The 23,861-nt window shown below is 42.9% G+C and overlaps 1 protein-coding gene across 32 annotated transcripts in view; it reads right to left on the reverse strand.

Moving 5' to 3' along the window:
• The window catches only part of MAGI1 (membrane associated guanylate kinase, WW and PDZ domain containing 1), a 335,995-nt gene that overhangs the window by 39,983 nt on the left and 272,151 nt on the right, over positions 1-23,861 (reverse strand). For 26 of the 32 annotated variants that reach the window (XM_064432949.1, XM_064432966.1, XM_064432967.1 and 23 more), the window contains 5 exons: positions 21,345-21,402; positions 19,026-19,114; positions 18,004-18,096; positions 15,083-15,265; positions 12,854-13,474 (listed from right to left, as the gene is read on the reverse strand). In XM_064432949.1, coding sequence (XP_064289019.1) covers positions 12,854-13,474; positions 15,083-15,265; positions 18,004-18,096; positions 19,026-19,114; positions 21,345-21,402 — 1,044 coding nt within the window. The remainder of the gene's footprint in view (positions 1-12,853; positions 13,475-15,082; positions 15,266-18,003; positions 18,097-19,025; positions 19,115-21,344; positions 21,403-23,861) is intronic. The other 6 variants (XM_064432960.1, XM_064432958.1, XM_064432959.1 and 3 more) reach the window with 1 other exon arrangement.

Raw genomic sequence — 23,861 nt, forward strand, 5'->3', positions numbered from 1 at the left:
AATTAAATTAATTAGAAAACACAAATTAGTTCCCTCTAAATAACAATGTAATAAAGCAACTGCTTAATGAAAAATATCAGTGATCAGTGAGCAATCCACAAGAACAAAAAAAGGGATTGTAATCAAACTAAATTCACAGACCCATGAGCAAAGCAAGAAAGACTTCATACAAGGTTAGTCAAAAATGAGTCAGATGCAGGGATCTAAATTAAACTAATTATCACAGAGATTATTACATTTATCTTAACAAAACCCTCTCTCTTTTCTCCCCAGTACTCCCTAAAGCTCTGTGTACAGCTGGCTGCATCCATCTGCTCAACTACATTTTGTAACATAGGGGAAAAAACCGCAAATCATTAAGCAAGTTTTGTAGCATGACTTCAGCACCCTTAATGCCATTACCCATGAGGAGCTGTACTTCTGTTGCATGACACTGTGTTATGCTGTGAGTGATGTGACCCATGAATTAAACCCATAATTTCGTATTATTTGTGTTAACTGAGCAGTCTTAAGTGGTAAAACTTTTGGGAAGCTGTAAGGTACCTAACCCTATTTATGATGAGCTCATGGAAGAACACACAGGACAAAACTGGACCTCAAGTGTTGTTGTTTCTATCATGCAATTTTTAAAGGAACATTTTTTTCTTCAACTCCTTTGTCTTTATACAACCTAAGTAACATGGGAAGACCACAAAACATGGCAAACTCTGCTTTGCTGGGCATACACAGAATGCAATGTGTGACCACAAACCCACACCACAGCCTGGGCCTCCTTCTGGTGAGAGCTCAGAAGGCCACAAATGCTTTAAAATTACCTAAATGGACACCAGACACAACATGCCCTGTTCCACAGCCACGTGTTTTAGAGATAGTAGGTCAAAATTATCTAAAGTTGAATGCTAAGGAAGACCTATCTCTAGGCACTACAGGAGTCATGCAGTCAGCCCATTCCAACAGCTCGGACACGTGGAGGCCAGCTGCTATGAGCACTTCACTTTCCACCACACATACACACACAAATTGTATATTTCAATGGGATTTCAGCTGAAGTTGGAACAATCCAGTAGTTTGTACAACCCATCCAGACGACAAAGGTTCCTGGAATTGCTAAGAGCCAGTCTGGAGGCCTGAATATCATCTTATGTATGGCTTACAGTGCAGACTGCTCAAGGTTTTCATTTTTGCGGTGGTTTTGCACATGAAAGAGAAGAACAGCTGTTTCTAGATCTTCACTTCTCAAGAGTCCCTTAACTCATTCAACACCTTGGATGGTCATTGTGGACCATCTACATCCAAGAGCAAAACAAGCTATAGGTGAGTCTAAGAGGAAAGGTCACCCATGAGGTTTTGCCCTTATGTCATCTGTAGCCCAGAATGCACCAGTGCTGAAAATTAATTGGAGAGGAAGGAAAACAGAAGAAAATAAAGATTTCGGACTGTGTCCCAAGGTTAACATTTACAGAGAAAATGTTCCTGCCTGGAAAAAAAAATAAAACCTTCAAGCTTTCTAAATAGCACTTACACCGTGCTGAATAAAAACCAAAGGCTGTATCAAAGAAAACAGACACTTTGAAAGATGAGGTTTAGGTAAAGTACTGGAGTCAGGGGGTGCACAACCATATACCTGGCATTGAACATTGATCTGTGTGCAAAACAAGGAACTTTAAATAATTAACGCTAATGGCCATTAGTGCTGCTGGGGGAGGGCAGGGGACAGGAGGTTGGTGGTGACAAAGCAATGCCCTTGGTTCCCTATGATCCATTGCCAAAGAATTTCTAATAAAGGACAAATACTATTTAAAAGAGTAGATGGAAGTTCATCTTTTCCAGATCAGAACAATCAGCAGCAAGAGAGGCAAGTCTGTGCAAGCATATGGAGAAGAAAGAAAAATGCAAGAAGAAATCCCTTACCTGTCCCTGCCAAACTTTTCTGCTCATCATTGTGATTTGCATAACAAGAGTGACACTGCACTAGCAAAAAAAAATTAGCTATGCAATATAAGCTTTAAGCAAGAGAATAATTTACACTGCAGTAATATAGCCCTGCCATAAATCAAGTTTGGTAACTACCAAATGCAGTGAAAAATGCTACATTTCTAATGCTAATGTTCAATGCTAATGCCAAGAAAGCAATGTTTTGAAGAGATCATCTCGGGCATTATTAACCCACTGTCACTGACAAAAAGCATAATGAGGCATAGAACATTATTGCCATTAAGAAGAATTTCAGTTCTAGATGCTCTAAAGATGCTAAATTTTATTAGCCTCAAATACTCATTTTTGGTTGGGATGTTGAACAATTCCCCACCATTAAAGTCTCAGTCATATTTTCAGCATCTCAAATGAGAATTGATTTTAGAAGCAATAAAAAAAGATACAGGCTAATAAAATGCTATTTAATTACTATGAAAATATAAATTTAACTATGCAGTAATATATATATATAAGATAATTCCAAGACAGTAAGGTAATAAAGAGATTGAGAATTAGTGTGACAATTACCCACCTAGCCTATGGTTGAAAGCATGTCAGCAGTTCTTGTATTTTTATTTTGAAGCTCATTAAATAAAGTGCTTATCATAAAGCTCAAGCTGTCAGAGTCATATGCTTAGATGAAAACCTTTGCTGATATTTAAACAAATATATACATAGACATTAAATTTCTGAAATCTCACAAATTTCAGAGGCTAAACACTAGAATTGGAAAGTAATTACAGTCCCCCACATTCTTCTTACATGGATAAGGGGCTGTGTACACACAGTATTATGTGTCTATTTTTCATATACATAAGCATACATGTGTGGCTATCTATGAGGGTAACTTTCCTTTTCCAGAAGCCCACAAAATCCATCACTTACAAGCTGTATTTCTGGAAACCGTCACACAATTTTTGGGACATGCTGCAGTTTTGAAGGTGCCCAGTCCCATGGCTCCTCTCCCCAGCTGCCGTGACCATGGAGGTGCCAAAGCACCTCCAGGCCAGCCCCACTGCCACTCCAAGCTCAGGACAGAGGACACTGGGGAGGAGAAATCATATTTTGCTACAGTCACATCTGTATTTATCCTGCTCGGTGAGAGTGTTTGTCTTCAGACTTATCACAGCACTGCCACAAGGTGTAAATCCATGTGCTCAAACCGGGTGGCTTATGGCAGATTCTCATGTTTCATACCTTTTCTGTACAGGAAAGCAGCCTGTACAGAGGCTCTTGGCATTAGTTGGATGCTGCTATTAATATATAACATCCCTTAATAATAAGCTAGCATTTACAGAATGCTCAGGCAGATTCAGACCAGGGAGTGCACATACACATGGCACGCTAAAAATCTCTACTAGAGGACAATGGTTATATGGATGCTTTCACAAAACATCGCTTTATTAAGTCTGAAAACAGTTTTCTATTAAAATAGATCAGTGACTTGATATACTTTCAAGGATGTAACCTGTACATCTCGGAAACTAATCTTGAAGGATGGGAAGAAAACTTCTGAGGATTGATATTTACCTGCACATCCCCACCAACTTCACCTTCATGTGCTCCTCGCCTGTCCCAGCATCCTCAGCCAGCCGTGTCACCTCCCTGAAGCTCAGCCTCCTCTACCAAGTCTCTCTGGCCTACAAGCCCTGCCAAATTCTTTAGTCCAACTTATGATGCCCTGCAGATCTTCTGGCACAAAAGGCACAGCTTAACTGACTCTTAAAGCTGGTATAACCTAATTACTATCACCATCGCAAGAATAAATCTATCTGACCGAGGCAAAAAACCCATTAAAATAAATAAACATAAAATCCCAATGCAGAATGAGAAAAACATTTAAATTCAGAATGCAGAGACTTAGAGACATGCAAACAGATATTTAAAAGCAATCCATTTCAGAACAAAACCATTGACTACTCCATTACAAAGTCATCCTTCTTCCTCAGTTTTGCCCACCTGCTATTGCTTTGAATGACTCTCCAAATGTATTTAATTACAGTGATAAACAGAGACCTTTCTTGGATTTCTGACACCTCATTACTTCTGTTATGGCTGGTTATTATAATGCCAAATCAAGGCAGCAGCTACTGCACCTACCTGCAGTGTGGCTGATAAAAACTCATTATTTACTTGCACACCAAAATATCACCCAGGCAGTATGTAAGGGTAGAAGGAAAAGCTGAGTGGAACAAAACCCTCCTTGCTGCACACCTCCAAGTCTGCTCCACTTCCTGCCGTGCAAATCCTGATGAAGATGTGGGAGGTACATCCCCAGCTAAATCTGCCTTATCTAATGCACAGCATTAGGTTCTGCTGTGCCACCTTGTGTTACATCACATCACATTTGATATAAAACAACACCGTGTGGATTTGAGTTGCTCCACTTGCACCACTTCAGCATTTAATAACAAAAGCCAATCAACATAAGGTGCAAAAAAAAAAAAGCACGAACTTTCAAAACCTCAAGCTAAAGAGGAAAAAAAATCCCTTTAGAAAGAGTTTCAGAGTTCTCATCTTTCATTTGATAAGCAACCTGTTTTATTCTCATCTCAGAGCCTACTGCTTTCTGCAAGATAGGATGGTTCTGGCAATAAAACATCCTGATGAGGAGATTTCAGCCATGTTTTTTTCTTCCAGCATTCAGCAAATGCTTTGATTTTCTTACTGATGCTAAAGCAGATCCAGATTCCCTGCCACAGAAAGGCAGCCATGCATGTAACGTGCACACCACCACTATTGTGCTGTCAGCACGCAGGACTACACAAAACTGACATCATTTCCCTATTCCAAAGATGTTAATTGTTCATCTCCTTAGTAATTAAAGCACAGGTTTCCTCCTGGCCTTAAAGCATGCTTCATGAAATAGCAGAAAACCTTAGAAGATTATATCAACCCTTGAAATAAATGCAAAATGTGTAACAAAATAATGAATCAGCAACTGTTCTATCCTGTTTTACACTTCCAAGCAACTCTGGAGCTCAGATGACACATATATCTGGGGGACAAAAACTACAGCATAGATAGGCCATGCTGCCACAAAAATGCAGGCTAGCTCATGCAAAGCTGATGCTGACCCAAAAAGCAGATTTCACAGGCATCTCTTCATTTGCTTACTCATTTCTAGGAGAGAATCAGTGCAAATGGAGTTAATGAAGGGTAGCTGAGGGGAAAACACTTGGGCCCCGAATGCCTAACAGATTAGTGTCAGCAATTCACATGTATCACACCAGCAATAGCTGGAAATTCTGCAGGCAATTAAAATGTCCATATCCCAGCAATACTGAGTCTCCATGATCAGAACTGTAATATTATAAAGCTGCTTGTTTTGGAATTAAGTGTTCATAGGACAGTGGGCTTTGTTTGGAGTTCCTTGTCTCCCATGGTTTAGGAAAGGCAGTTGCATATGAATACTAAAGATTGGGAAAACACCCAACAACAACAGAGAAAAACACTTTAATGTGGTATTTTTATATCTGGAATTTTGGGAGCTTAAGGTAGGATTTTTGCACATGTGGGCTGTTTGAGATTTTGTTTGTCAATTACTATTTCAAGTGGATGCTTTGTACTAAAAAACTCCAGCAGGACCTGGCAATGTTAATTCATTAGTTCCTGCAAATGCATTATTTATATGAACATTAGGAACATACATTAAACATTTTGTGTCTGAGCAAGCTACCAACAATTACCCTTAGTGGCTGTAGCATCTCTAGGAGTGAAAAACCTGGGTGAAACCCTGCTGCCTCCTGGAGTCTAATGGGAGCTTTGCCATGGACTCCAGCATCACCAAAAACCTCCCCTTTTGTGTTTTTAATAAGCAAAGTCATCCCAAACCTCACAAATTCAGATCATCAAAAATGAACGACTAGTGTCACTAAGATTAACACCTGTAAAGCACTTTGAAGGAGAAAAAACACCACGTAATCCCAACATATTACATTATTTATCAGACGACCTGATTTTAAATGTTAAGTTCGGCTTATTTTTATCACAAAGAGAAAACAAGTTTCTGCTTGCTTGCTTTACAAAACCAATTACAGAGATCAGTGTATGGTGCTGCATAACAATACACAGCATTGTCCCAAAAAGGCGTATCTAACACTCCCGAGTGCTGCAGGAAAATTAACTCACACACTGGATTGAAACATGCACATAAGCAATTCTAATGAGGGGTATGAACTTCAAACTTCTTATTAAAAATACCTAAACTTATAACATTTCCTTTATTTCATCTTTTCCTGACTTCAACTGATTTTTCTCTCTGCTCCTTGATACACTAGTGCCTAATCAAAATCAGGCTGTGAGAGAATAGTGAATGTTACATCAAACTTGCATTAAACTTTCTTTAAAATCTCAACAGCTTATTTTGGTCTTAGAATATAATTCCAGTCCACAGAGAAAAAAGAATAACAAAGAGTGACTTGGTGATATGGGAAAAAAAAAAGATTCAGCTACTCCCAACTAAAGGTTTCCCCAGTTCTGCTCCTTCCTGCACCTAAATTTTAACAATGCCTTTTTACTAGGATTGTCTGTTTCCAGAAAATGGCAAAAAGGCACAATGCAAGACTTTTAAAACATCTCATTTCTAACACAGTTTGTAAACCAGCTTCACTCTCTGACTGCCTTCTTGCCATGCAAACCTCTTTAAAAGAAACAGTAAGAAAAATAAACAAGAGGAAACAATTGAAGACAGATTTTTAAATGCCATATGATATTCCAAGTTTAACCAGGAAATCCATAACTCTGGAATTACCAAGTAATGAACCTGGAATACAAAGTAATGAACTTGAAAAATAAATCTTGGCCTTACACATGGACATATATTTCTTCAAGCATACTGCAATTCTGATGTTCTAAATCAATCCTAAATAAATCCCAGTGAGGGGTGCCTATGAGCCTGGATGGTATTATTTGTACTGCAGTATCAGGTATTTTTCAGCATACAGCTCAAAACAACCTCTACTGAGTGACAAATTGAAAGATTCAACAAACAGGTTTGGTGGAAGATGCCTGAGTAGAAGGCACCGGGAGCTGGTGGTGATAGACAGAAGGTAAGACAAGGGAAAAAGAGGTGACTTGAAAAGGGATTTTAAAATAGTTTAGAAGTGAACTGAGCACACCAGAGGGCAGAAATGAATTAGATCTGCCCCTGTTCTGGGGGTCCAGGGAAGGAGCTGCCACAAGAAAACCAACCATGGCTGTGGCAATGAAGGATGCCTGGCAGCAGCAGCTCTGTGCTCGGCCAGATGGGCTCCAGGGAGCTCCTAGATAAAAACTCAGCACAAAGACCTCACTATAAAGCTCTGCTCCCCCTGTGCTGGAGCTGAAAACACTGCTGGAAATGGTGAACTTTTCCTCCCATTCCACAAGCTTTGGCATTGGCAAACGTGCTCTGTGGTAACCATCAGATGACTCCCAGGTTGTGATTTCTGTCCCAAATGCAGTTTGGACTCTCTCTCTCTCTCTAATTCAGCAGCTGCTAAGACAGTTTGAAACTTTCTGGCAGCTCCATGCTTAAGTGGCATGACTTTCAACTCACTCTTCACTGCAAGCCTAAAGGGTAAACAGAAGTGAGTGGCTTGTTCAAAAGAGTTCAAGTCTGCACTGAATAGCTGATTGCAGCTCTAATTATACCATGCTTTTACATCATTAGGGATAGCAAATGAAAAGGAGCTCTAATTCCAGCACTGTTTTTTTTTTTTTTGCTCTTAACACTCAACAATCCAGTTCCAGCTAAAGAAAGGAAAGAAAGGAAGAGAAAACTTAATTTCCAGGTGGGAATTCCAGCAAGAGAAGGTTCATGTCGCTAAAGAAACTCGATAAATTTGTAATTTTCTTCAACTGTTGAAAATTTTGGTTATAGTTACATGTGTCACAAGGAACTTCCTAAACCTACTGAGATGAAGACCAAGTGAACTATTGAGGACTATTGGAACAGACCTCTCCCCATTTCCACCAAGCTCACTGCTTGTGGGAACAAGCACCTTTCATTCTACTGAACCATAAATAGGGAATTTACCATGGACTTTTACATGGAGGCAAGACTCAGGAAGCCACTGATGGGCATTTAGACAAGCAGATGTTGCATTGATTCTTCTTTAGTTTTGACACTCTTGTGTATATCTGTTAAAATATTTAGCATATATATATTTTTTATATTTAATATTTTTTTCAGAAGATGTATTTCCATTTCCCGGTTTAATCTGAGTTTGGCACTGAGGAAAGCAATTAGAAATAGCACTGATTTGCCATTTCATTGCACATGACATGTGAGTGACATTTCACCTGCCTGCCTTTACTTTGATCTGGACCAAAGTGGGAACACATCTTCCAGGGGATTATGTAGATCAGGCTAAGGTTTATGCTATTTTTGACCTTCCAGTGAATAAAGATGCAACTAAGCACTAACTGTGAGAGCTCTGAAGGTAAATTGTCTGTTCAAACCTGCACGAACACTGCTCATGTAATTCTTGGAACTGAACACAAACTAAAGACGTATATTTTGGTTAACCTGAAGACTGACCTAAAAAAAGCGGACAAAAAGGGGGGAAAAAAATCCTCTTTAATCAGAGGCAATTCACAAAGCATAAAATAAAGTTTTCACTGAAACAAATATTAGATTTAGTGATTCCAAAAAATACAGCACAGTAGTTTTGTAGAATAACTTGTTCTGACACAGCCCCCCACCTGTCCCAACACAGGCACAACTTCCAGAATTAAAGTCCCTTGGGAAGCAGGGAAATTATTGTGACAAAATGTTTCTTGTGTTATGAATAGAGTCTGTGCAGAATGGAGAGGTATTTGAGAATTGCTTATTTCAGTTGATTACAGTGCATAGGCAAAGCTTCAATGACTAATGGATTTCAAGTGGCAAATAGTATTACTTTGTTTCTTTGCTTTTAAATTTTTTTTTAGAAAGTACTTTATGTACTTGGTAGGTACAAGGTTAAAAGGACCTTTTCAGCTACAAACATTCAAAATGAAGTTGCACCTTTTGCAGCCGCCTTAACAATAATTCTTTAAAATAACCAAGGTATGTAATCATGATTTCCAGTGCAGGGACAAAAACATATGCTTAATTCTGCATTTTGTAGCAGCAGCACTGGTTTATTTTCAGTAGAGTTCTCAAATGGTCCTGCTGGGTTATCAAGCATCTCCTCTGCTGCTGCAGGCACCGTGTCCTGTCCCCTTCAGACGTGCTCAGCTTCACCTTCAGGCAGTAAAGCCTTCAAGCCTCCTCTGGTCTGACTTACAGGCTCTAATGGCTTGGCACCCCCTTCTCATTTCCAGTTTAAATTACTCACAGCCAAACAACACACAGTTGTTCAGCCAACTCCTTCATTTAAGTACCTTCTATCTCTCCTGCCTGATAGAGACAATAATTATTTTGTCCCCTCTGTTCCTTCATTTTGCTAAGCAAAAGAAGCTTTTCCAGTCAGCCCAATCAACCCTCTGCACCCTATGGGGGCTGAACTCTTTCTGAACCCCTCGTATGGGGGGTTTAGAGTTTTATCCAGTTTTATCCACATATAGGTGAAAGAGGAAAACAACAGCAGTATGATTGGTCCTACAGAGGAGACTAAGGAGAAGAAAATACAAAAAAAATTAAACCAGAACACAGAGAAGGTAACTTTTCTACGAGGCCTCTGGAAAGCTGATTCTCAGTGATCTTTGTGTTGAAGTATTTATCCCAATCCTGCAAACGATTTTAGATGACACATAAGCACACAGAGGGGGCATTTCAGTTTCACCCCTCCTGAAATCGTCAGGATTCATCATCTTTGTGTCCCTCACTCAGAAGCAGCAGCAGGACTGGCCCTCTCCCATAAGACAGCGCATCAGCTGAGCACACTTCTCAATAAATATTTCACAGGCTGTTCTCAGCAACTCTGCGTTTGCATTTTAACAATTAAGACCTCCTCGTTGGGAGTGCACCAGCAGCTTGGAGCAGGCAGAGCTTTTCCTGTATATTGCACATCTCTTTCTGATTATTTTCTGCTTGATTAGTAATCACTTCTGAACATCCTTTCGGCAGCTCTTGGATACAAGCCTTGGCGTCGCAGGGATGCTTCCTGCACAGCAGGGCTGAATGCAAGCGTTGGGCTGAAGGAAGGATGCTGACAGCATCTGAGCACTTTCCTCACTGGACACCAGAGGGAGGAGGAGGAAAGGACAAGTGACAGAGAAGCTGAAGAACAGCTTCAAAAGCCCTGAAGGAGCTTATCAGACACCCGAGCCAAATACATTTCTGCAATCGCACCGAAATAAATAGCGGCGCCTTGTCTGGGGATGGTGCTGCTGAGGAGAGACTTGGCAGGGGTAACAGGAGGTGAGGTTACAGGGGAAGGACCCGAGTGCAGCAGCACTGAGTGCCAGATGGATTTTAGCCAGTTCCACCTTTTTTTTTTCTTTTTTTTTTTTTAATTTAAATAGTTTAGGTTGTAAAGGACCTTAAAGATCATCTAGTTCCACTTGCCCTGCTGGGCACAGGACACCTTCCAAGATGCCAGGATGCTCAAACCCCCCGTGCCAGGGCTTCACCACGCTCACAGGGAACAACTTCTTCCCAATGTCCAATCTAAACCTACCTACTTTCAGTTTAAACCCATTTCCCTGTCCATGCTCCTGTGAAAAGTCATTCTCCAGCAACCTTGTAGGCCCCTTTATGTCCTGGGAGGTGCTGTGAGGTTTACCTGAAGCTTTCTCTTTCCATGTTGAGCAACCCCAACCCTCAGCCTGTACTCACAGCAGAGCTACTCACATCCTCACTCCTCTGATCAGCTTGGTGGCTGACTCTGGACTCGCTCCCACAGGTCCAGGTGTTCCAGTGCTGGCCCCCAGCTGGATGCAGTGCTCCAGGTGGGGCAGGGTCCCCCTCTCACCTGCAGCCCAGGTGATGGATTTCTGGGCTGTGAGTGCACATGGCTGGGGCATGTCCAGCCTCTCATCCCCCCAGCATCAGAAGCCTTAAACAAACCTGACAGGTTTTGGCTCTGAGGCTTCTACTGTGCATACTCTGCTTGGCTCCTCTGCCATAGCTTGAGCACCTTTTGGTCCAGCTGCCTCTGGATGTGAGGAGAACTTTGTTTCAATAAATAACTGTGGACCAAGGCCACCAGAATCTCCAAGTTCTGTACCACAAGAGCATGAAATTCTAAAACTGCAAGTGCTCTGTGCTGAGATGGAAATGTGAGGGCCTTGAAGGAGGGAGGGAGGCAGTTCAAGGAGACTGACATGGTACCTTATCTACAAAGGTGATAGCAAATGTGGTTAGTATCTTGATTAAATTAAAAAAAAAAGATTCAACATGATTATCAGGGAACTATTTACTATTTTATTAAAACTAGGCTTTTATTTCCTCATCAAAACTTTTCATTATGCCTTCAAGGTTTTAGGAGGATTATTAAATGTCAGGCATAATTCAAATAATTAATATATGGTGTTACCAGATATATATGCACTCTCCAGGAGGATTAATAATAGCTGCTATTTTTCTTCCAACCATACTTTCTCCATAATACATATATTAATCATGAGAATAAAGTGCATTTTAAAAATCTCTCTAGTACTGAAAGTCTTTAAGGAACTCACACTTCGAAAATTGGAGAATTCTTAATATATTCTGTTCTCTACTTTCTAATTTACTCTCACAATACAAAAACACAGTAAGCACTTGGAAATAAAGGAGTATAGGAAAGGCAGTGCTTTCTCCAGAGCTGCAATTAATTGCAGAATCAATGCCTTGAAATAAGTCTTGGAAAAAAACAAACCAGACTTGTGAATTCAGGAAACAACTTGTCCCTTGTTAAAATGGACTGGCTTTTGGTGTTTACTGCAACCAAAACACTTTAGAAAAGTCAGCAGGGAAGTACTTTTATAGCACACACTCCCCCCAGGGCTGGCTGGGGGCTGTGCTCAGCATCTACTCGTCCCTTTAACTCTGCCTCTGCAGTGAGGTCATTCCTGTCATCCACGGGGCACCCATGTGTGTTCTGTCCATAAAAACCTGCCTGGGACAGGAGCACAGTGGGGACAGGCCTTTGTCCCTCTGACAGCCCCAGTGCCAGGGAGGGAGGGAGAGCTGACACCTCTTGATTTTGCACTCAACAGCCAACCTGGACTTCCCTGTGAACTTGACCCTATCCCAGCAATCTCAATCCACAGGTTAAAGTGGAGCTATCTCAGGTTACTTTACACTTGCTGTGTGCAGGGAAAGAGTTCCTGTGCATGGACTGACCACTGACAGGTAACGTGCCAGCCGTGCTCCATGTGGGCTGCCTGTGGGATGGGTTTTGTACCTCCTGGTGGCCTCAGCAGTGCTACCAAAAAATGAGCTCAGCTCCCAATGGCACAGCAAACAAATGTGCAGAAGTCATATTGCAATTGCTTACAACCTGGAGAAATTTAAATTCTCTCCTATGCTCCCAAATGTATCCCAGGTATAATCCTTCCCCAGTGAAGAGTCATTAAGTATCTGATTTTGAACACTGCAAATTACAGAACATATTACCAGCCTTTTCCATATCTCAGAATAGCTCAAGGAATGTCTATGTTCTATTTAAAACACTCAGGTTTTCTGAACATGAGACCAGGGTTTGTTATGTAAGCAAAGGTGTAACCACACCCCCCTCCTGCCCCTTACCAGCTCTGTGTGCATGTGGGAACCTGAGCATACCCCACCGTGCAGCAACACACAATAAATAATTTTAACCACCTATGTGACCTAACAACTGCCAACTTGGGGCAGTTCCTACATCTCAGGGAAAAAAAACAAAACATTTCTACAGAGAAGCTTAGGAGAGCAGATTCTTCCTGACAAGCATTTTTTCCTTTTTCTAATTTCAAGAAGAGGTGTTTTAAAGCACTATTGAAGCCTTACCTCCTCGCTGCACCAGCAACGTGACTTCGCTTCCCTTAGGACATTCAATCAGCATATCCACCACCTGGTTGTGAGTGAGGCTCTGCACATTCTTCTTGTTGACCTCCACTATGAGGTCTCCCTCCTTCAGGCCGCGGCACCGTGGGCTGTCCACAATCTGTTTCACCCTTTGGCCTCCCCCACCGGGGCTGTCTGCTATAGTGAACCCAAAGCCCATGGGCCCTTTCACTATGTGCACAGTTATCAGCTCAGGCTGCGTTGCTATGGAGGATGCCAAAGACACCGTGTCGTTGGGGTAGCCGTGGGGTCCATTGGAGGAGACCTCAGCCGGGCTGCTGGGCCTGGCCTCCTTTGTGCCATTTACTTTCCCTGTTTTACTGCTGTGGCTGGCCGGGGAGTCGTAGTTCTCCTGCCCGTTCACAATGATCGGCTCTTTGTCCAAAATTGCCACGGACGTGACCAGGCTGGTGTTGGGGTCGTCGGGGTCGAAGGGCAGGGGGTAGCCTCGGCACAGCTCGAGGTCCACGCTGGCACCGATGGGGATGGACTGGAAGATTTTCACCACCTGGGCGTGAGTGTGCCCCAGCACACAGGTGTCGTTCACGCTGACTATGACGTCCCCTGCAGCAGGCACAGACAGACAAACCGAGGAAACACATTTTGTGTGCTGCAGGAAGGTGAGGGCTGGAGCCTGAGAGCAGATCTGCAGCACCCACAGGTACCACTCACAGGCAACAGCAGCATTTCAGCACAAGAAAAGGAGCGGTATTGTAAATTCACGGTGAGCACCGTGGCTGGGAAGAACAATGCATCTGACTCCATGTTGTCAGAAGGCTAATTTATTACTTTATTATACTATATTATATTAAAGAATACTATACTATACTAAAGAATAGGAAAAGATACTTACTGAATGTTAAAAAATAATAACAAAAACTCGTGACTCTGTTTCCAGAGTCCTGACACAGCTTGGCACTGATTGGCCAAAGAGTCAAGACAACTCACACCACAGTCCAATCAGGCAATCACCTTTGGGTAAACAATATCCAAACACATACCACATGTGCACAACACAGGAGAAGCAAATGAGATAAAAATTGTTTTTCTTTTCTCTGAAGCCTCTCACTGCCTTTCAACTTCCCAGAAGAAAAACCCTGGGGAAGGAATCTTGTTCAGAGAATGTGAATGCCACAGAGCAGTGACACTTGGGTGAGCAAAACCTCTGTGGATTCATGGCATAAAGGCTTTATGTACATAAATGTTTTTGGAAGTGAAAATGGAATCGGTTTATGAAAAGAAATTAATGAATTTAAATGATGGTATATGGTGCATTTCACAGCTATTTTGAAGTCCATCTCTCACAGTTACACGTTGACATATGATAGAAACAAAATTAAAAGCACATGGGAGCTGTAACAGAAGGCTCTCAAATACCAACTGCTCAACCACAGTGAGTGCCACATGTCATGTCTCATACTTCAGCCTGAAATCCAGATATTGATAAAGTTGTGAGTCATTTTATTAACACTGGGGCTGCAAAATAGGGATGCTAAGTGCTGTGATACTCCAACTGAAACTCCAACTGAAAATGAGGAGTTGTGACCTCAAACAAAGCCTAAGAGGATTTCATAGAATCAAGATAGAAAAATACCCCCAAGATCATTGAGTCAAACCATTAACCTGGCACCACTGTGTTCACCACTGAACCATTATTTCATATTTTGCAACTAAATTGTGGTGGACCCGGTCTCTGGCAAAAATGAAGTTGCCCTTGGTGCCTCCACACAGGGAAAATGCAGATTAGCCCACTGCTCTGCCCATTCCTTGGGAGTAGCTTTGGAAAGATGCAAGCAGCATGGCAGACACAAACACATGGTGGTGCAGCCCTACAAAAATCCATCATCCACAGCAGGGAGCAAGAACCCTTAGCCTGATGTAGAACCCCACAACTGCTGGCTCCTCTCCTCAGGTCAGTGTGGGGAGAGCAGGAGCTGGCAGTGTCCCAGCTGGTATTTTGACACTGAGATGGAGTTCCAACACATGAAGTGTCCTTTCCCAAGATTCTGGATATACTCCTCAATGTATCTCACTTCCTTACTGATAGAAAAGCTGAATGCCATTCCCCAAGAAGGGGATGAAGACTACAGTCCTTTATGAACAGCACTTCAAACCAGCTGCAAAAACACAAACCCAAGTGGTAGTGATGAATATAATATAAAGCATCAGTACCTGTTTCCATTTTGCCATCCAGGGCTGCAGGACCATCAAGCACCAAACTTTTGATTTGGAGGAATTCATCTGGCTCATCTCCTCCAACGACAGTGAAGCCAAAGCCCCTGCTGCTTTTCCTTAGCTTGGTGTGGATGAACTTCCCTTTCAACTCAGAAGGGTTTCGTGTAAAAAAAGGTTTTCCTGTGTAGGAAGTTTGGAAAAAAATCTATAAGCAGGCAGGCAAGAGTGTTTGATCTCTTTTTCCTCTGCCCCTCCCCACTGTAACGAGTCCATGGACAAACAGAGCAGTGTGCAGGGACTGGACTGCACTTCACTCCTCTCATCTCATCACACTCAGCCTGATTCCCTGGATCCAGGCATGCAGTAAAAGGCATGAACAAAACCCCAGTACCTGGCACTTTGTTAGCTGTGGTCGTGCTCACCAAAGCCCCAAGGCTACAAAGGGGAAAACATGCTGCTTTAAAGAATGGAATATATTAAAGCTAGGAATGCTGGGCTGGATGTGTGTCTCATCTCTGTCCTGAGGTGGTTGTATCCATCCTGGAAAGGATGGGGCAGGGTTAGGGGGCCTCCTACAGGAGTCTGCAGTGAGAGTTTCTGCAGAGTGAAGCATCATTATGTTTTTGACCACTTGGCTTTCTCCCAGCCCACTGAGAAAAAAGCAAGTGCTGAGCTCTGATAAGACACTGATACCCTTTAGCACAACCCCCAGCCCCACCATTGCTACTGCCCTGTGACCTCCCCCGGAGAAAAAGGGGAGGATGCTGATGTTGTTCTTCAGACACTGTTTGAAGTCTTTTCCCTTTCTGCTCCTTGCCTGTTGTGGATGAAACACTTCTGGTGTGAAGTTTGAATCAAAGAGCAGCCCAGGACAGAGCAGTTGTGCTGGAGGGCTGGGAATGCTCTCTGGGAGCACAGTTAAGAGGCAAAGAGGTGCTCCATGGACAAAAGCACATCCTTGCAAAGCATGTTGCACAGGCTCAGGAAAGGGATCACGGCTGCTGCACTTCACAGTGCCAACACTAAACACCTTTGCACTTTTAATTGTTTTTAACGCTTAGCCTGTGCCACTAAGCCCTCTGGTGACAACTCCTGGATCAGCAGTGGGTATCACAGCCAGCAGAGCTGGCTCACTTTCAAACACCTCAGCAGCATTGCTGTGGGCCTCTGCTCAGAAAGGAGACCTCGGGGGAGAGCGAGGGGATTTGAGACTACTAAGCCTTTGACTGGGAGGAAAAAATGTATATTTGAAGATTATTCATGAGGAGGCAGTGTGAGGACTGGTAGTTTTCTGCCTTTGAAGGGTGGCAGAGGAACATGGTAATCCTGCACATCGTGGGCAGATGGTTTGCTCAGACCCCAGCCTGCAAAAAAGCCCTGACTATCAAAGTGCAACCCAGTGTCTCAGGTAACACACAGCAGAGAGGCAGAGTGCAGCAGGGCTCATTTCTGGCTCAAAGGACAAGCAGAACAAGCAGAGCTTGCTGGTGTCTGCCCACAGACACTGGCTGAGCTTGCCCTGCAGCAGCAGGACAGCAGCACCACAGGCTACATCCCACCTACAGAACTCACATTTGAAATGAGTGTATCTACAAAACCCAGGCTGTGAGAGTGTTGCCAGGGGCACAGGGAGAGCTCCTTGTGCCCATGTCCCTGCCAGCAGTGCCATCAGGCATGGAAGCTGCTGCAAATGGGGAGTGAGAGAAGAGGGAGCAGCACTGAGAAAGGAAGAGGAAGGAATGAAAGAGAGGAGGAGTCATCAGCAGATACCAGGGCATGTCACTCAGAGTGGTGAAGAGAAGGTTAATGCCCTGCTCTAACACTGCTGCACAGTTTTGGTGTCTGAGTTGTTGTGGGATGTTGAGCTCCCAACATCAGCCCTGCTGACAGCCCCTTTGCATCGCCATGTGTGGATGCTTGGGCAGCCCTTGCTTCAGCCTGACTGTGGGAAAGGCAGAGGTGGCACTCAGCTGCCTCCAGGAGGAAGATCAGCGTTTTTGGGGCACTCTGATGATATCTCTACACTCAGGTGTCTGGTGATCAGGGTGCCATCCTCAGATCTTCTATGTTTTTTCCTTGCTACCAGGTTGGATTACTCTAATACCCCTTAGGACTGTGCTGGGGGCTTTGGGTCCTGTAAAATTCCATGTTTATTTTGGAAGGGCTGATCTGCTTCCTCCTGCTGCAGAGAGCACTTCCTGGCAGGAAAGGCTGCCTGGGACAGCAGCATCCAGTCAGGTTTGCCTTCAGAGACCACAGGAGTCCTTCCCAGCTCCCAGCTGCTCCCAGCTCTGTCAGGGAGAGGCATTCCAGCCAGATTCCCCCTCTCACCTTCCCCCCTTTCTCACCTGGCTCCTGCAGACCAGGGCAATGCCACTCACTTGCTATGCAACTCAGATGTAGTCAAAAATAAGCCTACTTACAACCACTTGTAACCAGAGAGCACTTTACTGCCACAGGTACAAGTGGAACTCCCTGCCCTTGCTGGCGACCTGACCTGGCAATATTTCAGCTCATGCTGCAAATTCAGGAATGATTCATGTCCTGTCTGGTGAGTTATTTAAGGCAAACAACTGGTCTGTGACCACTGACACAATAAAAAAGGCTGTGATAGCCCAAAGCACCTGTACCAAAGTACAATTCTAAGTCCACTGTGTTTGAAAACTTGGAACACTACACAGAGAATAACCACAATCCTTTTTTTTTGACGTGTGCATCAAATCTCATTCACCTCTTGCCCTCAGCAACAAATGCAGTCTTGGAACAACTATTCTCAAAATCTGGGAATTCAGATAAGCAGGCACAGGGCCTGGTGTGTCACCAGTCATGGAAATATCACCCTTGTGGTGGCTGAGGGAATTTCATTCTCAGGAAAAACCCTTGTTGCTCTTTTACAACTGGTTTAACAAGGCTGTTACCTTGTACTGGTGCTTCCCGAGCTGCCTCTTGGTTGTTTGAAACATGGTTTGGAGCAGCAGGTGGAGGGACAGATGGACACTCCTCTGTCCATTCTAGAGAGGGCAGAGAGGGAAATGTTACTGGTTTCACAACAGCACCAGGAGCTGCTGCATGTGCACACGCTGGGAGTGTGGGGGTCAAGCAGAGGAGAGGTGAGAAGCATGGCAAGAGAGGAAACAGAGTCACAGACAGAGGGAACAAAATGAATGGGATGTCCAAAAACCAGTTCTGAAGGATCTCTATATCCAGGTCAACTGATCCATCTGCTGGGACATCCTATCTCACACTGAAACTTGGGATGTGATTTGCATCTAAGTCGACTTGACAGTAAAATGAAATCCATTCTTCTGCCACTCATGGCATCTAAGTAGAAGAACAAACCCAAATGCCACAGGGCCCTCCCTGCAGCTGGGCTGCATTCAGAGAAAAAAAAATGTAATGTAAAAAGTAAGAAAGAAAAAAAAGGGGCCGGCAGGGAGGAAAATAATTTTTAAAAAGTGTTTCAAAATAAGGAATTACTTCAGATTTTAGAGCCTGACAACATACAAAGTTCTTGGTTTAAGAAATCTCTCATGCAGGGTTTATCTAGTGCATGTAAGTGCCCACTCCTCATGCCCTCTGACAGCCTGAGTCCCAGTGCAGACTGGAACAACACCAGCTACAGTGACTAACTTCATGGAGCAGACTGAAGAGGAAAACGTGTTTTAGCTGTCTCTGGGAAGTCTAGACACTTTCCAGAAACAAAGGACGTACAAAGAAAAATCTCTCCTGTTTAACAAGATTGAAACCTTCCACATTTAAGTGATCCAGTTTAGATTTCCTCCTTTGCTGCATCTTCTGTGCAGGACAAACACAATTTTTCCCATGCACATCACCTTGGGCTTACACCCTAAGGCCATGGAGGGAAGGACAAACACTGCCATGGCCAGGGAGGACATTCCCCCATGAATAACCCACCCACCATGCCCTCAAGGGTGCCAACCTTCTGGAGGCTGTTGCTGTTGTTCGAGCTGCTTCTTCCTCTTGGCTTCAAGGACTGGGTTCTCATACTGCGTCTTCCGGTTGATGTGGCTGGAGATGGGAGAGAGCAATGAATTAGGGAAACCCTTTGTGCAAAAAGCAGCAATGAGGGCCGGGCACTGGAGCTCCTCTTTCTGAGGAAAGGAGTAAAATACCAAAGAAACCCAACAGCAGTGGGTGTGGAGCCAGGCTCATCCAGTTGTCCCAAAAAAGAGTATTTAGAAAAACAAGCAGATTCTGGTATTGATATGATGTCTTGAGTAGGGATGGCTAATTCCTTCAAATACATTAAAGTAGTGATCTATCTGTGAAAAATGAGATTAAAGCAGGAAAGGCATACTGTCTGATTGCATTTTAAAAGACAGGCCTGCATCATCCCTGCTTTAATCAGATTCCCAGAGGTGCAGTCATTTCCTGGCTCACCCAAGTTAAAAACAAAACAAAACAAACCCCAACATCTGCCAGCAATCTGATCAATGCACACAGGGTGTCTTAAAAATATCTGCAGGGATGCAGGCGAGGAGCTGGGCTCCAAATGGATCAAAATCTATCCAGAATCAGCCACCAGCAAATACTCCCAGTGGAAACCAGCATTTAGTGAACTTCAGTTGCTTTCCTCAGGCAGCTTTTAAGCACTATGAGATGTTCAGAGCCAATATTTTGTACCAGTTCCAGGAAAATAAAAAATAAGTAGCCCAGTCCCATCATGGCAGACAAGGCATGCACTCAACAGAGGATTCACCACCTTATTAAACCAAGTGAAGAACAGCAGCCACAGATGCTGGGGTGGAAGGGGCAGGAATGGCTCATCAACTGCTCAAGAGCCACTTTCAGTAGAGATTTTGGTACAGCAGAGGAACAGGTAGACCTCAAAAATATATTACCTTAAAGCCTGTCTTGGTATACAAAGCAAAGTTTACCATTAAGAGTAATTGCTATTATATTGTCTCCCATCCAGTATGTCTTTATAAAAAAAACCCACATGAAAACCAACCACATTTTCAAGTAATTGTGACAGAAGCACTCCAGGGGTTTATATTCAGAATTTTTTCTGTTAAAGATAAATATTAAATCAGTAGAAAAATATTTAACTTACTAAATAAAAAACAAGTTAGCGAGTTCTAACTCACTGAAAGTGAGCTCTAACTCACTCACTGAAAAATATTTTCCATTTCAAGATATCTTTGGAGAGCCAAGAGAAATTGATAACTACTTTAAAAATGATATAAACTTTCTCATGATGCAATCGTCTCTCAATAAAAACTATTATGTAATAACAAAGTGCCTGATTTGAAGAGACAGAGACAAATGCTGAAATTACAACCATCATGCTAGCTTAGAGACAGCAAGTAAAATAAAATTATTGTCTTATTGAAGTTACTTTTTGATTTAATTCCATCAGTTAGGAGTGCCACAAAACTAACAGGCATGTATATATAAAGTGACAGGACAATAGCCTGTAAAGATCTCTTGGCATGGCATTTAATAGCCGAAAAATATTCTTGATGTCTTTGGTAAATAAATGTCAAGCCTTAATTACACAGTTTGCTAACCTTGTTTCCCTAGGCACAGATGGTAGGGTCAGAAACAAGCCAAAGCAGACAGAAAGTGTATTCCATGTCTGTTCTGAGGGCTATCATAAGCCATCCTACTAGACAGGAGTATACACATAATTAAAAATTCATTTTATGGGTTCAGTGATGAAACAGAACTCCGATCTCTGGTTTCCCAAAGGAGCAATCTGACATGTTGATAAAGAAGAAGTTGCTCTAATTCCACAGGGAGTCCCATTAAACCTGTAATTCTATTCACAGTCACACAGCCTGATGGAAGAGCCTCTGTTTGGCCACACCATCTTCTCCAATCCTCCCTTTGGGCATCTTCTGACACCACTGGCTGGTGGATTGCTTTGCACACTCATTCTGTGACCACAGCACTGCACAAAGCCCACCAAACTCAGCTAAATGCACATCCATTAGTGTTCTCTGGATAGAAGTACTTTGTGAGGTGCTGGGGCTCCTCACATCCCAACTCTGGATTGCTCCTGCCTTCCCTGAGCTCAGCCCCCTCCCAGGGCACTGCTGCCTCCCCTGAGCCCACTCTGGGGTGGATGGGGAATGGCCACACAGGGCTGACCATTCCCAGACCCTGTAACACCCCCCAGCCTGTGATGGGCCAGGGTCTTCTCCTCCCCCTTGAGATGTCACCAGCAAAGCACAGAGTGGGGTGCAGGGACAGCTCCTTCCCCCAAGAGCACACCAGAACGGGCAGCAGCACTTACTCTACATAGTAGACACCATATACAGGATCTTCAATTTTCTCCCAACCAGCAGGCAACTCTGGAAATAGAAGAAGCATTACTGAGACCTCCAAGGCAGGTTTTTTCTAACAGGCAGCTGCTCCTGCCCAACGTGCAAAACTCATCAGTAGATCAGATCTTGCTTTGGGTACTTTTCAGAATGACCACAGCCCCCTTTGGAGAGCTGGCACTGCACGACCCCAACACCCCAGCCTGTGCCCCCTGTGCTGGGTCAGCACATCACTGGGAAAACGCCCTCACCAGTCAATGTCTGATTTGCTTTTTGCATTAAATATGCAAATGCTCAATAAATTTCCTGTCTGGGACTGCCTCAAGTGCCCCCTGGTTTCTCCACCATGGCCAGAGGCCCTGGAGTGAGCACGGCAGGGGAAATCAGTGCAGGAAAGGCCAGGACATTTTAACACCAACCCATGAAGGTGGGTGAGACTATGGCAAAAAACTCTAGCCCACTGACAGAGACCACTTCCACCTCCTGTGCCAAGGCTGAGCCATTTATGCTCACCAGTGCAGAAAAGAGGGTTTTTTTATTCCTTTCTTTGGGATTTGCACCGCTCAGCCAAGAGCCCAACACAAAACCAGGACAAGGTGGATTTAATATGTATGCCAACATATGGAACCCACCCAGGAGGGGCTGGCACATGGGTGCATTTCATTGCACAACACTTCATGTAAGAACACACACTGCCACAGTCACATGGAACATATTTCCTTCCTTTCATTACCATAATTGACAAAAAGCTGTTCTGAAGATGAAATTAACATTTTTAAATGGATCCGCTTTTGTTCCTGTTGATTTTCTAGACTGCAGATAGTACTTTAACTGTAATTAGTGGATGTAGTGCAATCACTTCAGCATCCAACTGAGGGTTATTAAAGCTGTATGTGTTACTTAAGGGCCTGATCCTTGTGCCACTCATTTAGACCTCCACCACACCATGGACTGTGCACATGCAGTCCCACCAACTCTGCACATTCATTTAAATATAGGAAAAAACCAACATTGTTGGATAACACAAGTTCAAATAGCCCATGCAAACTAATTTGTCAAAATTTAACGTGAAATTTGTCAACACTGACAGCAATCTATGATTTTTCATTATCAAATGCAGACATTTATTTCCATTAATGCCATCAATTGCTGAGCCAATACAATCAACAATGGCCCATTAATTAGAATAATGTTGCCATAAGGATAGAAATATCTCAAGACTGTAGAATCTATACAAACACACATGGACTAATTACTCAAAGTTTATGTTTGTGTTCAGAATTGGCTGGAGATCAGATGAAATCAGCTTTGCTCCACATGTCACTTATTTGCAGATAAAAGGCAGGTTTTCCATTCTTATCATTATTTTATCCTCATTGTGTTTAACATCTTTGGATTCCTTGAGACATAAGCCATTAAATGCAAGCCAATGCTAACCTCTGGGCATGAAAAAACTCCATGTTTTTAATCAGCAGATTGAACACTTCAGAATTAGATATTCCCTTACACTCTGCAAGTTTATCTGAGAAAAAGTCAGAAAGCAAGAGGCCAATCTTGAAAGTCTTTTCGCAAAGGGAACTCTCAGGTTTGCAGAGGAGTCCCAGAAGGTGAGAGCACCATGGGACTGGCTCCAAGAGTTTCAGTGTGATTCAATTACAGCCTAGCATGCAGTAGGGAAAATCACAAGCTGTTGTAGCCATTTAGTTTGTTGCACTGTGGTGAAGGTAGAATGGTAAAGAGATCAAGCTGGGGTGAAAGAAAAATAAAAAGTCAATGAGGGAAAGGAGAAGTGATGCACAAATGCCTTCAAATGAGTTCCAGCAGTTTTCATGCTGAATATCTTTTGTCTGTTTTGGACTACTAAGTGCTTTTTTACTTTTAAAGTTTAAACAAAAAATTTGTTTCCTTTCTTCTCTTCAATAAGATTTTGATATTGAATTTCTTTTTTTTTTCTTCCCTTTGAAAGTATTTTCACAAAAAATCAGGCTACCAGCACTTTTCTAACTCCAAATATGGCACTATGCCAAAATCTTTCCAGTTTACTATCTCTGCAGATTTTTAAGGAACAAATCTCCATGTTTTCAGCTGTAACAATATACAAAACTGCAGTTTTTAACACATTTATTGATGATTATGTAGATGTACTTTTCAACTCCTAAAAGCTTCCAGAAGTTCTCTAAAGTCAAAGAAAATATTCTCCATAGCCATGTTGCAGTCTAGATTATTAGCTGCTTTATCTCTCCTGCCAAACTGAAGATGACCCAGAGCATTAGATTTTGTCACAAAGATGAGATTTCAAAAAACATTTTGCATCCTTAGGAGTATGAGTGAGCCATATGTTTTTTATTTTGGTACATTCATGCAGCACCAATGCAGTCTCAGAGCATGTATCAGCAGGTGGGTAAATTCAATGGACAAATATCTAATATCACAATTTTAAGCCTTGGATAAGTACATGGATTCCTGTTGAGATGCTCTAGTATCCTGCC

Source organism: Passer domesticus, chromosome 9 (assembly GCF_036417665.1).
Source record: "Passer domesticus isolate bPasDom1 chromosome 9, bPasDom1.hap1, whole genome shotgun sequence".
Taxonomy (NCBI): domain Eukaryota; kingdom Metazoa; phylum Chordata; class Aves; order Passeriformes; family Passeridae; genus Passer; species Passer domesticus.